This window comes from Crinia signifera, chromosome 1 (genome assembly GCF_055691185.1).
Source record: "Crinia signifera chromosome 1, ASM5569118v1, whole genome shotgun sequence".
Lineage (NCBI taxonomy): Eukaryota > Metazoa > Chordata > Amphibia > Anura > Myobatrachidae > Crinia > Crinia signifera.
In genome coordinates, this window is record NC_139217.1 from 167,539,625 (window position 1) to 167,558,045 (window position 18,421).

The window sequence follows — 18,421 nt, forward strand, 5'->3', positions numbered from 1 at the left end:
TGGATCCCTGGCGTTTGGGCGTGCTTGGATCTGGGAAATTCAAGCCCGCACATCCCTAGTTAAGATGGCGCTGCCCAGGGTCTACTCCACCACTGGTAGTTCGGCTCCTTAAGAATGCAATGGTACCAGTACCTTAATAAACTATGGGATCATTGAACTAGAATAATATTAATAATAATAGTAATAATAATAATAATAATAATAATAAAAAAAATGGTAGAATTTGATTTTTTTAAATAGTCCAGAAATGCAGGGCAAGGGTTCCACAGTTATCCATATTATTTTGACACCCAGCTGATAACTTTAACATCATCAAAAATATCATAATACATTTCTACAGTTATTGGTCTCCAGAGGCCACACTAGGCTGGAGATGATCCCCAGTAGATATACCTGCTGCAGAGATGACACAGGGGATGTGATCTGTTCCTGGGTAGTCGCGAATGCCAGCCTGCACTAACCATGCTGCAGAGGGGGGATCAGCCAACACACAGTACAGGTGCTACAGAGAAATAAAGAAGTCTTTACATGAATAATATTCCAATATTATCCACATACATGTGTCTGTATATACCCGCACAGGGCACGGACATTTGTAAAGGCAGCATGACAATTACTGGGCTTGGAGATGGTTTGGAGGATGCCAGGGCTAGTAATGCAGCAGGAGCAGATCTAGCATGCAATGCAGGGTATTCCTGCGATGCTCGAGAGGCTGCTGCTGCTGGTGGTTATTGTGTGATGTCCTCTGGTGCTGCTGTGGCTGCAGATTACTCTTTACTTCCCTCCCCCTATACTCACCCACCCAGCTCACCCCCTGAGACCTCCATGTCTCTGACGTCATGTGTGCTCCTTCCAGTTGCTATAGCGACTCCATTCCCAAACCCCATCGCCTGTCTCCTCTCGCAGCCTCCACAATGGTACAGCCAGCATCATCATCATCATCATCACCATCACGCCGCACAGCGCTGCCAGTGCTAGCTCCCCGGCAGCAGTGACTGACAGCGGTGATTCAGCAGCAGCATCCCTCCTCCTGTGCATGTGTCCGGCTACCTCCCGCTTCCCCTGTCTGTTACCATAGAGAGAAAGAGGGCTGCCATTACACCAGCCGTACACCCCAACCCCGATCCGGGGTCCCGCTATATCACCTGGCTATCACTCACTGCTCACCCCCTACCCGCCATTGGCGTCTGGAATGTGCTGTAAGACAGGAGACACATAGAGGAGCAGCATCTGGAGGCGCAGCTCTTAACCGGGATCCAAGCATTGCAGGCACGGAATGGTGAGTAGTAACCCGGGCAGTACTGCTGCTGGGATGGGGCAGGGTGGGGGCTCAGGGTGGGTGGGGTGCTGCTGTTATATCACACTGGCCACAGTATGTCATTGCTGACATGTACCGTGTAGCACTGTGACACAATTATATATATATATATATATATATATATGTATATATATCAGCAGACACACGTACACATACATATAGGTAGGTAGTTGATGGAAATGCTGGAGGCTGTGCACATTAGTACTGATGCACAGACTGAAGCCCTGCCTATAATTGCTGTGTCTTTCATGCAATCGACCTCACTGTTGTTTTTTTTGGGTGGCTTTTTATTTCTTAAATTCATTATGCTGAAAAAAAAGTCCCTTATCCACTCACACGCTAATGGCTATGATGACAGGAACACCCCCCACTGTGGATTATTGTTTTAAGAAGCAAATTGATGATCTCTATGTACACCTACCTGTCTGTGGCTTTCTTCCAATCACTTACCTATTGCAGTAGTGATATGCATGCTCATCTATGTCACGCAGCACTACGTCTGGCTATGTTTACCACGAAGCACCACGTCTGGGTATATTTACAGAATTGTGGGAATTATGCCAAATAAAAAAAATGGACAATCGTTAATATTACACGATGAATACATATATATGGTACTCCCCAGAAATGGCATGACAATATATATATATATATATATATATATATATATATATATATATATATATATATATATATATATATATTTACGGTACACCCCAGAAATGGCATGACAGAACTGTTTTTTTCTATTTTGGTTTGCTGCATTGCCACATCATCATCATCTGCAATTTCTACTCTCTTCTATTGATTAACAATAATTCATAAGGAGGTTTAATAATCAGGGTGGTAGACTTAATGGCATGTCTCGTAGAATCCTTCTTAAAAATGAACTGACATGTTTTTGTCATTAGGAAGCACGCTGCTAATGCATTTGATGGTACACTCGACAAGGCCGAAGCCATATAGCATTAAAGCTGAAGGTGGATATTGAGCGATGTGGTTAACCTGCCAGTATAGCAGACTGGTAGATGCCATAGACACTGTATGATATGCTGCAGGCCTCTCTCCAGCATAGACAGTGTAAGGAGACTGTGCTGGCTGCTGCATTGTGACAGGTTGCTTTTCTTAGCTCTGTTCCAAGAGTGCAGTATAAACACCCTCTTGCTTTATCACTAGCACAGTGCAAAGCCACCAAAAGGTGCTGACCCTAGTAAACCTTTAAGCCAATTACATTTTGTTCCTGGAAGTAAATTTTGCTGTTTTGTCACCTTCTGTTGCCTTCCATTGCTGCAGGAAAAGTGCTGTTATTTTACATTGGTCAATGTTTTGTAGGAAGACTTTTATATACCGTTATACAATACGGTTTGTCTTGAACAAGGTTTTAGACATATTTGCCCGTGTTATTAAAGTGGGGTTTTTTCTGCTTATTAAAACTATTGCATGATATATTTTGTTACTGTTCTGTTTTTGTTTTGTCAGATCTAAACACGCTGTCAGCACCCATACTTCATGTGTCCAAATCAGATTATATCATGTCTAGAATATTTTAATAGTGTCTTTATTTCATTTTGCACACCGTTTGAAGTAAAGCTGTAAGACCGTAGAGGTTAATGGCATTGGCACATACTGTAGCTAATCAGAACGAGTTCTAGGATTAAAGAAAGTAGAACTACTTCAATATGACGGTTGTCAGATTGCTCTAGGGCTATGCAGTGCTAATGGACTACTCTTCCTGCTGGAATCGGAAGCATTAATTATGCTAATGTTGGTTCCAAGCCAAATCAGTAGGTTTTTGTTATGCTGTTTTATCTAGACAGCCTAATTTAGTGATAAACCTTCATTGCATCCCTTCCCCCATTAAAATGCTAATGCATAGACCCCCCCCCCCCCCCCCCCGTGTAATTGACAGCTGTCAAATTGCAGAGTGATGCTGCCATTGTTCCTGTGCCCATACTAGGATTCTGCTGCAGTTTATGGAAAAAAGGCACACAAAAAACAAATGGAGTTGAGTATTAAAAATGAAGAGACTACATGAGCATGTACACTAGGGTGAGCTATTCCTTGAAGAATCCTCTCCCTTTGTTGCCTTGTGTTGACAAAGGTTTATTTACATGGGATTATCCTATTATCCAGTCATCAAGTTTTGAAATAGGAGATATATTTTCCCAATTGCGACTCTTTTATAAATGCATTTGATGATAACCCGTTATCAGATCTTGCAGCCTTCCTTTTGTTTGGTCTTCGCTTCCCGAATGAGGTGCATAGAGATGAAAGGGGGACAATAATAACCATAAATGCTAATTTCTGGACACATTTTCCATTCACTATTGCAGCCTGGCCGGCAGCTAAAAGGATTGTTGGATTTTACATCTTAATTTAGAACCACCAATATTCCTCATTATAGTTATTATTACGTAAACACTTTCCTATTTACACCAGGTCCATAAATAATAATTATGCTGTATGTATATTTAGTTCACAAAGCAGCTAAGTTGTTTTGGTATTTCAATACAGTAAATCTTGTCAATTTACTGTAAATTAGCCTACTGGTCTTTGTTCTTGTTACGATATGGGTGATTACAGTGTAGGTTGGTGTGTGCACTAGTGGGCGGGTTTGGAAGCTGATGACATACTGTATTTGTATTACTTGTATTATTATTATGTTAATATCAGTTGTGTATATATAGCACTTTACAGGTGCATTTATTTTTATAATAATAAAACACACGCACACACATATGCATATTTAAAGCATTTTGCAACCCCACCTTTCTCAGATTGTAAACAAGTACATCATATTTCACTCATTCGTAGATGTAGAGAAAAAAGCAACGGCTTGAAACTTTACCCAATGGAGATCATCCATCCCTATAGTAACTAGGACTGCTATTGGCAGCTGCAGATAGAACATACTGTATCAGTGCTTTTGGCACTTTTGTTTGTACATAAAGCTGGGTTGTATTTGGGGTCACCTGGGAACATACACAACAGGGAGCAAATCAACTTATTGACCACTCATTATTCAAGACCCACCATCTATATCATGGCATGGCAGTATGCATTCCCACCTTAACCATGCACCTTACCAAGCTTGCATGTTATCAGTACATTGCCATGCAATCCGGTCCTGAGTGGTTACAGGGGACAAGTTTACAATAGATGCACTTTTACATACCTCCCAACTTTTAGTTAAGGCGAGGAGGGACACAGACACACCTGTTTTACGCTGTGGGGGCATGGCCCAGAGGCTCTGTGAGCCTCTTGCCAAGCCCCTAGCCCCTCTGGCTGTGGGTATAGATGCTGTGCGCATGCGCACAGCGTCTATTTACCTCTGACCAGCAAATAATACACCTTTCACAACACACTTTTATTGGCAAGCTGCTCAATCAGAGGTAATGTCACCTTTCACACCAGCCTAAATTCCCGGGTTGGTCCAGGAACAACCCGGGACTAGCTCTTGCGTGAAAGGTTCCTGGGACAAATTCCCGGGTTAATTTGCCGGCAATTCAACCCTGCAGGGTTTTTCCCGAGTCCTTCCAGGGTTACTGGCTGGTGTGAAAGGTGCAGGGACATGTCCCTGCTTCCCGTGTTGCCTCTGCTAGTGCTGATTTGCTAGCAGGGCAACTTCCCGTTGTGGTGGACACTCACAGACATGCCCAGAGACAGCATACAGCGTGCAGGGAGACAGTGTGCATGTTCTGTGGCACCACAGACCTCAGAAGTTCATTTTAACCCCTGAAAGCCTGCAATGTGTGCCATGTCTTTGACAAATGAGGAGGTGAGAGAGCTATTAATCATTAGAGGGGAAGATGCTTTCATATGCCTTTTCATTTGTTTTATACAAGTAAACAAAGGCTGAAACACTACAAATGTTTTGTGTCTTAATTATTTATAATCAATAATCTAGCGTGAGCCTAAAAAAGGCCATTTTCAATGCTATTCTCATAGAAATGCAGGGTTATTCCGGGTTCAGTGTGAAAGGCACCAACTCAGGTTGTCCCTGCTTCAAAAGCATGTATGAATGGGTCCCAACCCGGGAATGTCTCTGCTTGTCCCTGGAATTTCATTCCCGGGTTTGTCTCTGCATTTCTGGTGTGAAAGGGGTATAAGGGATAAGGGGGGACTCTCAACTGCCCCCCCCCCCCCCCCCCGGGACGTTCCCACGGTTATCGGGACGGTTGGTAGGTATATGGAAGGAAGCTACAGCAACTTTAGACACTGTACAATGCCTGTACAAGTTCTTAAGGTTTGAAAATTTGTAGCGTGTGAATACATCTTGGAACGTCCATTCAAATAACACATTTGGAAAAGGCTACATTTTTTCACTGTTTTTCTTGGCTTCCTGCCAGTACATGATGAAGTTCCGTACAATTAGCTTTTCTTGGTCATAGTAATAAAAATTGTAAATAAAATGTCCATAATCTAATTATTTGTCAAGGTATGTAGAATACATCTGAACAGAGTACTGGTAATGTAATCCTCAGATTGTGTTATTACTTCCCCATATCAGGGTATGCTCCTTCCGCAGCATATGTCTAAATTCTGCCTTTTGTGGCATTTTTTGTATTTTCTTCTTATTTTTGAACTTTGTTATGCGTTACCATCCACGTGGACTCTGACTGGGAACTGTAAAACCTTGTGGGAAGCAAACCATGGGAACGGTGTGTCAACCTCTTCCATGTGTCGACCACTTGTCTATGTCGACCTTGTGTTTGTTTCATTAATTACTGTTGATCCCATGATCCACACCCACCTACAGCAGGTCTGTGAGCTAGTTATGAACACTGGGCCGATTCAGACTCACTCGTAGCAGGCCAAATTCGGCCTATTCCCCCATGTTTGGGGTTTGTGTATGCGCATGTGAGTTTATGCGCATGTGTAAACCCCGGGAGCGAACGGCTTTGGCGGGGTTTCACATCCACATGAAAACGCTGAGCTTTCCCCTGGGAATGCAGGCAGGCCAATGCCTATTTGGGGCGGGCTGCTGACATCACATGGCCTCAGCACCCGCCCCCTATTTACAAAGAGGAGAGAAATCGTCGGCAGCCATCCAATGATTTCCCTCCGCTTCGGCTGCATGCGAAGGGATGTGTTCTCATGCTATGCATGGCATGCTAGTGAGGGGATGCAGGTGGCACCTATCAAACAGATCTGTATCAGGCCCACTGTGCCTATGTGCTAGATTTTGAAAACTACGGTATATCACTTTACTGTTGGGCAGGTGTTTGTTGTACATGGTATATATTTTTGAAGCATTGAATTCCACAGCTCTCATTCAGGGCACGACCACTGGACATATTCATAATAGGATTTCATTATCTTGAGAAGTGTGAAGATTCCCACTTTCCAGTACAGCCACAGATGTCAAACGATGTGTGCGTGTAGGTGACATTGTTGAAATGTCAGCACTATCTTTTTTGATTGGGTTTTTTTTTTTATCTCTGCCCCTAACCTTAATGCTAGGGAATATCAACATTCTGACATTTTGCCATTTAGACATTGTAACCTTGTTGACATCAAGAGTGTTGACTTTATGCTGGTGACATTATGAATGGTAACATTCTGACTGTAAACCAAAGAAGCTCATTCTGTTGACATCTATAAAATACATTGTTTCTTACCCATCCCAGCAATACGCACTGTAATAATGTAATATCAGAAGCTTAAAAGTTTTTTATATCATCTATATTTATATATATATGTCTAGGGTCCGTTTGTGCGTCTCCGAAACACTGCCATCTGTTGGCAGCTTGCACAAACACAGAGGCAATCACAAGGTAGCAGACTAGCTTTCAAAGCATTTGCTTCGAGCGGTCTTACTAGTACAGTAATATGTATAGAAATGTTAATTTGTTGTGAAATTTCTACAATAATACACAAGGTTCAACCAGTATTTCAGCAGCATTATGTCTGTAGTAATACTTAGTGATATGCCAACAATAATGCCCAGTAATATTCCAGCTAATAAAGCTAAAATGAATGCTGAGCTTTATTTCTGCAGTAATATTATTCAGTAACAAGGGCATAGCCAGCACAGGTGCAGGGAGCGAAGCCGCTATGGTACCCAGAGCTGAGAGAAACCAACTTCTCCCTCAATTGCATGTGTTAGATACATTTTTTACCATTCGTAGAGATACATAGAGACTTTACAAACTTTTGCTGTGGGGCCTGCAATATACCTAGCTATACCCGTGGACCTGCTCATTGTATTGTGGTATAAAATGAACTTTAGGGCATTATAATACTACATAACATGAACTAAAGTGTAGTGTAGTGTGGCACAATATGAAGTGAAAGCTTTATAGAGTGGCATAATAAGAACTGGGGGCACTGTATATAACCAAAAACAAATTCCTAGTATACGCAAGTATACCTGGCCACAGGGCCGCCGACAGGGGGGTGCCCTGGGTACAGCTGTCCTGGGCCCCGGGATCGGGAGGGGCCCGGGCAGCTGCCCACAGCCACCCCCCCTCCCGCACCCGCACCCAGCCTCCCTCACCCAGCGGCCAGGCACGCACAATACACAGTGCAGCCTGCAGAGCCTAGGACACAGAGGGGCTCGGCGCTCTGCAGGCTGCACTGGGCAGTGTGCGCACTGGACCTGACAGGGGAAACTGAAGGAGCCGGAGGACATTGCAGCAACGTGATGGTAAGTAATGGGGTAGGTGTAGGGGGAGGCGGGGTGCTGGCAGGTGGGGGCGGGCACGCGCGGGGTCTGTGGCCGGAGGTATGGTCAGTCCCGGGCCCCAATATTTCTAATGGTGACCCTGCCTGGCCAATAAAGCTGATTCTGATTCTGTATAATAAGACATAAAGGCATATATCTACTAAGCCTTGGAGAGTGATAAAGTAAAAACAGATAAACATTTTCTGTCATTTTTTTTAATACAGCCTGTATGTCAGCTGCAGATATGTTGAATATTATACCATCTGCTGTAATGTCAAGTAGTATGCCAATGATATGCCAACAACAGCATGCCCTGTAATATGTTATATGGTAACAATAATGCCCAGAAATCTTATGGGCAATTTAGCAGAGCTCTGCTATAGATAGCCGCCGCCCAGAGAGAGTGAAAACCCGCCCTGTGCAAGTCTGCGAATGGCTTACAAAGATCACACCGATCGGCGCTAGCTGCAAATCCATACGCAACTCACTCACCATCGAATGATTCTCCCAGTATGTGCAGTCTATGCGTAACCTAGAACCAACCTGGCCGCTGTGATAGAAACAGGCAGATTGTGGCTGGAGCTGACATCACACACCGCCCTGACAATGCCTGGGCACACCAGCGTTTTCCCTGACACTCCCAGAAAACGGAATGGCGGCTTCCTGTCAGTCAGCTTGTGAACGACTAGCGATCAGAATAGACGCTGGATTTTGTCGCTGTTTGGGCCCACGCATGTGCGCTACGATCCGTACGCGTGTGTTGGTCAATAATCCCCTACCGTAAAAATTTGCATAGCAGCGATCAGATCTGAATCAGACCCTAGGCACAGTAGATTAGTACTTTTGGTATAAAGTCACAGGTTATAAAGTCACAGGTTATAAAGTCACAGGTTAAGCAAACTGATAAGTTGCACAAAGCATGCTGTGGGTCACTTGTATTGGATATCTGCTGTTTAGCTTTTTAACTAGATTAGTAACTGGGTCGCACAGAGAATCTACATGCAATGCAGGCATCAGAGTCCTATCCTGATACTCAGCCCAGGCGCTTACAATTTCATAAATTGCAGCCTATGACCCCATCTGTAATTGGATGACAGTGAATGTCTGACAAGGCTTAGATGCTCCTCCATAGGTAATGAGTGATTCCTGTATTTGGGGCTTAATTCATTTATAGTGTACTGTATACAAGTGCCACACATCAGTACACTTAGGCCCTTACTGAAATCTGATCGAAGTACAAAATTGTTCTCAAAATGGGCAAAACCATGTGCACTGCAGTTGGTAACATGTAAAGAGAGAGTTCGATTTGTGTGAGTTATTTTGTTTCTGTGCAGGGTAAACACTGGCTGCATTATTTTTACACTGAAATTTAGATTTCCGTTTCAACACACCCCACCCAAATTTAACTCTCTCTGCACCTGTTACATCTGCCCCACCTGCAGTGCACATGGTTTTGCCCATTTTGAGAACAAATTTGTACTGCAATCAGATCTGAATAAGGGCCATAACCTGCTAATTTTTACCAATTCCTTTGCGACAAAAATAAATTAATCTTTAAAAGAGTACCATTAGCAACATGGCTTGAATTAGAATGGGTGCAGAACACATTGTGCAGCAGCAATGTGTAACAAATGCAAATCCTTGAAGAGGCGTCTGTAGGAAAAAGATGCCTCATGCCAACATCTGCAATATGAGTGCCGCAACTGAAAACGCAGCATCAGATTACCATTGCGACAATCTTTAACAATGCTGGCAGTCAAAACTGCTCAGCAGAGGCCAGGAAAGCTGCATCAGAAGAAACAGGGAAAATGGGAGCAACACCCATTTTTGGGAACGCTGGCCAGCTCTGCCCTGCCCCCATACACTGTCAGTCTGTCAGTCAGACTGTGGCTTACAGAACAATGTGTGTGATTACGCAGCACACATTGGGGGGAAATTCTGGTTGGGTTGCAAAAGCAAACTTTCATGGACAAAACCATGTGCACTGCAGGTGGGGCAGATGTAACTTGTGCAGAGTTAGATTTGTGTGAGTTATTTTCTTTCTGTGCAGAGTAAATACTGGCTGCTTTATTCTTACACTGCAATTTAGATTTCACTTTGAACACACCCCATCCAAATGTAATGCTGGGTACACACCAGGACGACTAGGGCCCGATCCCCACAATCTAGATCCAATTCCGATCAATTGGATGTAGATTGTGTGCTGATTGGGCCCTTTTCTGTCCTGGTGTGGACCGATACCGATCCGATGCGCGGTCCCGCGGGTCGGTCGTTATTGAGATCCTACCTGCTGCAGGTAGGATCTCAATGACGACCATACACCCGGGTGCGGGTCGCCATCGGATCGGACCCGCTCACGGTGCACATCGTGAGCGGGTCGTGCCCCCCCGCGTCACCGTGAGCGGGTCGGACGAGACACTGACGACCTGCTCACGATATGCATCGTGAGCGGGTCGTCCTGGTGTGTACCCTACATAACTCTCTCTGCACATGTTACATCAACCACACCAGCATGGTGCATGGTGTTGTCCATTAAAAAAGGAGTTTGCTTTTGAAAACCAACCAGAATCACCCCCATTGTACAAATATGCAGAATGGCTCTTGCACTTTGGAAGTCCACCCATCATGTACATCATGTACTCAAACCATCATATTAGTGAATTAAGATACAAAGTTCAGGATAAAGGGCTTAATTCATGTTTGTATGCAACAAAACAATTATCTACAGATGGCGCATGTACCACAATCGCACAGCGCACGTGCCAAGGTACCTTTACGGTCACGCTTGCAGTAACATGTTTTCGCAAAATGATTGACAGGAAAACACCCTTTTAAGGTAGTGGTGGCAAAAATGTAGGCGTGTCATGGGGGCCAGATGCATTAAGCATCAAAAGTGATAAAATGGAGAGTGATAAACAGCCTGCCATGTCACACACTGTGTTTGAAAAATGTAAGGCAGGAGCTGATTTATTGGTTGTTTATCACTCTCCATTTTATCACTTCTGAAGCTTAGTGCAACAAACATGAATTAGGCCCAAATGAGGTGATTCTGGTTGGTTTGCAAAAGCAAACTTCTTCTTTAATGGAAAAACCACGTGCACTGCAAGTGGGGCAGATGTAATATGTGCAGAGACAATTACATTTGGGTGGGCTGTGTTCAAACTGAAATCTAAATTTCAGTGTAAGAATAAAGCAACCAATATTAACTCTGCACAGAAACAAAATAACATCCACATCTAACTCTCTATGCACATGTTACATCTGCCCCACCTGCAGTGCACATGGTTTTGTCCATTAAAGAAGGAGTTTGCTTTTGCAAACCAACCTGAATCACCCCAAAGTACTTAATCTGGGTAAGAAGACAAACAACACATCCTATACTGTAGGACCTCTGCTTTTTTTTTTTTAAATCCAGATGATGTACTTTTTCCTCAGTTTTGCATCTTAATTCACTATTAGTCTACTGATGACCTTAGTCATAGGACGGATGCAGCAATGATGTTATCGCAGTTGTCAGATGTTCATAAAACTGCACATGTGCGGAACTCCATGCTCTCCTTGTGCAATTTGGATTCTGCGTCCTTGCATGCAGTGCAGCTCCAAAAGTCAGGCAAGTGACAGTCTGCAAATGTTTGCAGGCGGAATGTCGCTTTCATTTTGTGGGAGTGCCAAGGCTACTCAGACATAGCAGCGGATCACAGAAGCACCCAAGACATATCTATTTACAACCCGCCTCCTGCAGCATTAGCGTAATTTATGTGAGTTGTTTGATAAGTGTGGTAAAAAAGCCAGTAAAATCCAAGTTTTTTGTTAAAAAACAACAACAACAAAAAAACCCACTTAATTTCTCATAGACAAGTGGTTCCCAACCTCGGTCATCAATTACCCCTAACAGTTTAGGTTTTCCAAGTCACCCAGGCGATGCACTGTGTAGCACCAACTGTCACATTTTACAAATCCACAGGTGGCCTGGAAAATATGAACTGTTGGGGCATTTGAGGACCAGAGGTGGGAACCACTGGCATAGATGCTATAACTTGGTCCAGTGACCCTCATAAAAGTACGTTAGGGTGTCTCTCTCAACTCTTTGATGGCAGCAATGACATCTTCATTAAACGAGAATTTCTTCTCACTGATCCAGATTTTCAAAATTGGAAACAATTACGGCAAGTGAACATTGCTTCAATTCTGGATGCAATTTAAGGTGGGGGGGAGTTAGAAGAGTGGAAATTTCCAGACATTACATCACCAAAATGGATTCCTCATAGAAATTTACCACATTTATTAAAGATCCTTGCAATGTTGTGTCTGCATGTAAAGGCGCAGTCACTGTGCTACTACTGCGTCCATTCATGAATAAAGCCCTTAGTTACAAATAGTACATTAAGTACTTAGAATTAGTAAAGGACATTAAGAAGTTGAAAGGATCAGCTAAGTCGCAAAGTCTGTTCTGCACCAAATGGAGCTACAATATTTGCAGCATCTGTATACTGCATACAGGATAACAAAAGTTATTTTGAGCGCAACCAAAAATGTTTTGGCCAAGTGGCCAAACCTCAAATCAAGGATACAGTATTATCATTTACATATGTCAATTGTGGAGCAGATCCGAGCTGTATGCAAATCCATTTTGCGTTTCTTGGCACTTAGTATGCTCACCCTTACTTTTAACAGAAGTCAACAGAACATTTAAAAATGATAATAGTGATAATCGTGTAATTAGCAAATAAATTTGAAAGCAATTTGCGGTATAAAATTTGGGAGTGACCTTTTTTTGATAGTAACTATGGTTTTAGCAAAAAAGGCATTATTTATCTGTTCCGAGACTTTTGACAACCTTGTGACTACATCCCGTATGATTTACAGTCATAATGTTCACATTAGAATCAGCCTAGGCTTCCCATATACTGTAACAGATTTGATGGATATATAATATTAATTACATAAATAATAGGAATTAAAAAAGCAGCTAAGCACAGTGCGTTAAGCAGATCTATTTTTTTAAATTAATAGTCTGTTGTATTTTAATACAATGAAGATAATTTAAACTATAGCTACAGTAATAAAAAGATCAAAATCAAGATTGGATTTGTTTACTTACTCGACTTAGTACATTTTAATTTAAGATAACAAGACTTGGACATAGATGTTGATTAAAAAGTAATATTAACATGTAGTTGAGTGCAAACATTCATTTAGATGTTCATTTGACATAATTTATCAATGCCTCTACCAGGTTTGGTGTGATCCTACTCATCTGCACTTGGGATATAGTTCCCCATATAAATGTCTAAGATATCATTACAATTTATAAGTTGGAAAATCATACTGTATATAAGCAAGGTACTGTACCAGCAAGTCACAACACCAGTGACTTGACAGTGGTAAATGATGTAAAAGGAAAAAGGCTTTCAGTGACCATGGGCCCTTTTGTTATATAAATAGCGGTAATTGTTCGTAGTAAAGATCCTCGTGGTTTACAGGTTGTAACAGCTCAGCATTCCTATCCCAATACCCTTCTGGATCAGAACCAAACGGAAGGATTCATTACTAAATTCTGAGTGGTACAGACAAGTGAGCTTTACTGCAGGGAACTGGATATATTAATGCAGTACCAAGGCAATCGCATAGACAATTCAGCATTGTAAAAAGAATCTTTGGGAATTGTAGTAATTCCCATGACATAATGATAGTTCTTAATTTTGTTATATTTACTGTATAGAGCATGCTGCTTCAGCAACACCAAATGGAAAAAAAGAAATTGAATTAGGAATCTAGTGGCCCTGGAGGTGTAGTGGTGGTGGAGGTACAGAACCAAGGACAGTGGAGTGACTAAGTTTTTTCTAACCCAATGCACATAGTATCCAACCTCTAAACCACCATACATACAGAATTTGTAAGTAATCATCTTGTTCTTAGTATAGCAGTTCTGAACCGGTTGTGGGACATGCATTTCTGCTTGTTTTAATGACCTTAAATTAACCTTACAATCAATGGGAAAGCAGAAAATACTCAACGATGGAGATCAGGTGCAAAATTCACATTAATTCTTGGTTTTGCTAATACCCTGAAGCACATAAAATGTGATTGTATTCAGTAGGGGATTTCAAGCCTAGCTATTACGTTGATAGCCACCTCCACTATGTACCCCATGGTTGGTCTAAGCTAAAACTGATATGCAGTTTAGGAGAGATTTTATGTTACATATCTCTCATATCTAAGATGAAACCTAAAATGCATCCTGCTAGCCTTGGAATACTTGATGTATGTAGCTCTTAAACTTAAATCTTAAAGTGGTTAAAAATATATAAGAAATGCAGAGGTACTTATGGTGGGATCTGCTTAGATCACAGGGTTTTGCCTATTAGCGTAGGCATAACCCTGCTCTGCACAGATCGCTGAGCACACATCACTGGTGCATCACATGTGTGCCGAGATGTGAGCTGAGCGTTCCGTGCTTAAGCACCTCGCTCAGCTCCATCGCCCGTGTGTACGGCGCATAAAAGTCACCTGGGCTTGTTTGATAACAGTGCATAGAAACAGATAGAAACTGATCAGTAATTACATTTAACCAAGCAAGTGCATATTGAGACAATAATGCAAATATGTTATATGTTCTACCAATTCCTGATATTCAGATGTGTGAAATGGGGGAGAGGGCAGATGCCAAGAACCCTGTCCTGCCGTGGAGGTGTAGTCATGTCCCAACATGGGCCCTTATTCTGCATCGTGCGGTACGGCCCGCGTGCGGCCGTACCGCCGATGTTTTTAGTCTGCACATGCGCAGAGGTCAATCTGCGCATGTGCAGCCCCATTCGCCGCAGACGTATTTCGTCCGCCGCAAAGGGGGCGTATAGGGGCGTGAGGGGCTTCATACCCTCATTTCCCTATGTATACGCCCCGCGTTTCATGGGCGTTCCCATGCAAACGCGGGGCGTATGCATGCAAATGAGGGTATGACGCCACTGATGGGGGCGGAAAGCTGACGTCGCCGGATGTCAGCTCTCAGCCCCCATACAAGCTAACACACGGACGATTGTCCGTGTGGTCTCAGCTTGCGGGAGCTGCTGTGGCGTGCGGCCCTGCCTTCGATGGTCGACGACCATCGAATGCAGGGGGCAGCTCCCACCATGGTGGAGGCGTACGCCCCACCATTTTTATGCGGATCGCCAGCCGTCCGTGTACGGACGGCCGTGGCGATCTGTCTCGTGGGCGGGGATTGGTTTGTGCGGCCAGAGCACTGTGTGCGGCTCTGGCCGCACCAACCAGAATAAGGGCCATGGTGTGGACAAGCCCATTACTGTACTCGGCCACCTCATGCTGGAGTGCAACTTCTACAGAAGGCCCCCAGCATGGTGCTTCCCATATGACACACTTGGCCTGTTACCCTCCAGAAATTTCAATCAGGCTTTCACCTTTTTTAATGTTATTCCAAGTTAAATATAATGTTGGTTAAATATAGCATTTTGTTATGATCTTTCCCAGTACACAGGGCATAATGTAAACCATTTGTACATGGTAGGCTAATGATGGACGGCCATGTTACCCCAATGTCACATCTCAAAATGCCACACACGCCCCTTACTGGCTATAGAAGTTCACCATACGCTACACAAACCTTCCAGTTGTTCCCAAATTTACCAATTCCACAGGTCGTTTTGTGTCTTAAATAGCCTTCATATACATGAACAGACCATCACATACCTACTCCAAAACCTCCCTATGTGCCTCCCAGACCTACCTGCATGCTTCTCAGACCATAGCAATGCCTCTCAGAAGTTTCTACTTGCTATCCACACATGGCCACATGGCATTCAGATCTCCTATCTATGCTTCTCACTACTCTACACGTGTGGCATACACCTTACATGCTCACTGTCAAATATACAGATTCAAAATACTAAACTCCTTTTGATGTTTTTCTTTATTGTTTATTGTTATTAGATACATTGAAGATCACATTCCGGCATTGACTTAATAGAGGTTGTTTTTTACCTATAATGTATACTTTGAATGCCAATAAACATTGATTATACAAAAAGCACATAATGCAGAATGCACTTAATTCTCCTGTGATGTGCTGCATTCTCCTGTGATGTGTAGCATTATCCTGTGATGTGCTGCATTCTCCTGTGATGTGCTTCATTATCCTGTGATGTGCTGCATTCTCCTGTGATGTGCCTCATTATCCTGTGATGTGCTTCATTATCCTGTGATGTGCTGCATTCTCCTGTGATGTGCTGCATGACTTTAACTTTACATAGGAGTGCATGTGATGTGGAACTCAGCTGTACCTGTTTAATCTTATTCTTTATTACATATGGAGGAGAAGTCAGACTTTTAGTGCAAGCTCCCCAGGCAGCTGGCGTCCAGGCGTCCGTCTATTGACCTGTGCTGCTGTAGGCAGTATTGCTTGTTGCTGTATAGCTGGCTGTGTGTTATTAGGGATATAGATAGATGCTAGTGTTTATAGTATGTGGTATTGTGCTTTATAACTCTATTGATCTATATTGACTGGAGACTATTTTGTAGATCAATATTCTTCAGTGCTACACTTTCAAACATTCACTTAATAAGGTGAAGACATCCAGGTATCTATTGACACAAGAGCATATGTACTATATCTGACTGATGGAATACTATGTGTTTTTTTTTAATCACTGTTTGTCAATATGTTTGGCCAGTTAAATATTTTTCAAAGGTTTTATCATAAAAGAAACAAGAGTTAAGCTTGACTGTAGTCACACTGTTTTGCAAAGCTTTACTATAGTTTGTTTATTACATGCAATCATTTGAAGAGTCAATATCCAGTTATTAAAATATCTGGTAATAGTGCACCAAATATGCGCTGTAAACCATAATTTGTATTATGGTTCTTCTACTGCATTTAATATACTAACATAAAAATACTTTGCAATATACTCAAAGAACATTGGTTAAATAAGAATGAAAAGCAACTTAAATACAACACACTACAAATAGAGGTATGGACAATTGCTTATACAAATGCATAAAAACATCATCTGTGCCTGAGCATCAAATAAAGGAACCAGTGGAATTACCAGTGAATGTCATCATCAATGTCATCTCAATCATGCCTGATTCATGTTTAATTGCAGTTTTGCAATTTCGTCCGCATGTTGGGGGCTGCCCAGCACAGGCCAAGGTAAAAAAGTCCTGCCCTGGATGCAATCACAGTTTAGCACTTTGCACACGCATGCTACTGCCGCTGAGCATGTGCAAAAATCACATGACCACAGGCCCTTTATCTGCTATCTGCCCCTCAGCACCTGCAAATATTAAGGATGTCCCAGACATATATGCATTTTCCCCTACAGCCAGTGTTTGCAAATATGTGAACACGTTCTTACGGTACGTGGCCAACGTAACTGTCCACCCCACTCATTAAAGTGCAGGAAGCTTTATGTGGCAGAAACACACAAATCTGTATGGTACGCACTGCTCTGCTACAGTAATACACAAAAGAGACACCAACGGGCTAAGTACTTAGCCTGCATCAGCCAAAAGGCCCCCATCCACTAGTCAGATTTGGCCTGTTTTCTTCAGATTCAGATGGATCTGACAGACCAATCTGAAGAAAAAAGGCCAAATCTAAACTTCATCAGATGTGTGGCTGAGTCTAAAGGTGGCCATACACACGCAGATTTATCTTCAGATCTGACTGGTTGGAACAAAAACATGGTTATGGATGAGAGAAATGACAGTTGACCGTTTTCTTGGAAATGCTGGAAAACTGACAAACTGTCATTCAGATATTACCAGGTGTTTGTTCCAACCAGCCAGATCTGAAGATAAATCTTACTAGTGTATGGGCACCTTTAGATTCATCTGCCAAAATAATCTTTAACATTCTACATTTAGGACTATGATGAATGTACATACATAGAGCATCAATATTTTGGTTAATGACTATCTTATACTTGCATTTGTCATGTATATTTTAGGTAAGAAATGTATTGCAACATCCTACAAATGAGAGCCTGCCTTCTAAAATTCTAGAGTAAAGATTAAAATGAGGAATGGTTTAGTGTAATATTTATATTCTCTACATTATTTGATAATTCCTTTCAATACATCAAACTGGGAGGCAAAGATAATAACTATATATGTGATTGATACACGGTATAATGGTATGACAGCAATAGCACAGTTACAAAATGCTGCTGTCTGTTCAAGAACCACCAGTTTTTGCATGATGTAGGCTGCAAGCCGTCTGACCTATTTCTAGAAACACTTGCATTACATGAATGAATCCCAGTGTATCCATGCTGTCTGTGGTAGCTATGGAGACTTACAGGTTGTCTAAGCAATGGTGGCAACCGAATCCCAGACCACACAAATCCTAATTTCTTTTTTTATTTTATTTAAAGCATTTAAAATCCTGTTGTTTTTTTTTTATAAAAAATGTTTCGGCC

General features: G+C 42.4%; 1 protein-coding gene across 5 annotated transcripts in view; it reads left to right on the plus strand.

Moving 5' to 3' along the window:
- Positions 1 to 870: 870 nt before the first annotated feature.
- The window catches only part of MAPK10 (mitogen-activated protein kinase 10), a 214,523-nt gene continuing 196,972 nt past the window's right edge, over positions 871 to 18,421 (plus strand). For 3 of the 5 annotated variants that reach the window (XM_083176501.1, XM_083176482.1, XM_083176492.1), the window contains exon 1: positions 875 to 1,279. In XM_083176501.1, the coding sequence (XP_083032627.1) occupies positions 1,277 to 1,279 (3 nt within the window). In that variant the 5' untranslated portion in view covers positions 875 to 1,276. Of the gene's footprint in view, positions 1,280 to 18,421 lie in introns of all 5 variants that reach the window. The other 2 variants (XM_083176471.1, XM_083176464.1) reach the window with 2 other exon arrangements.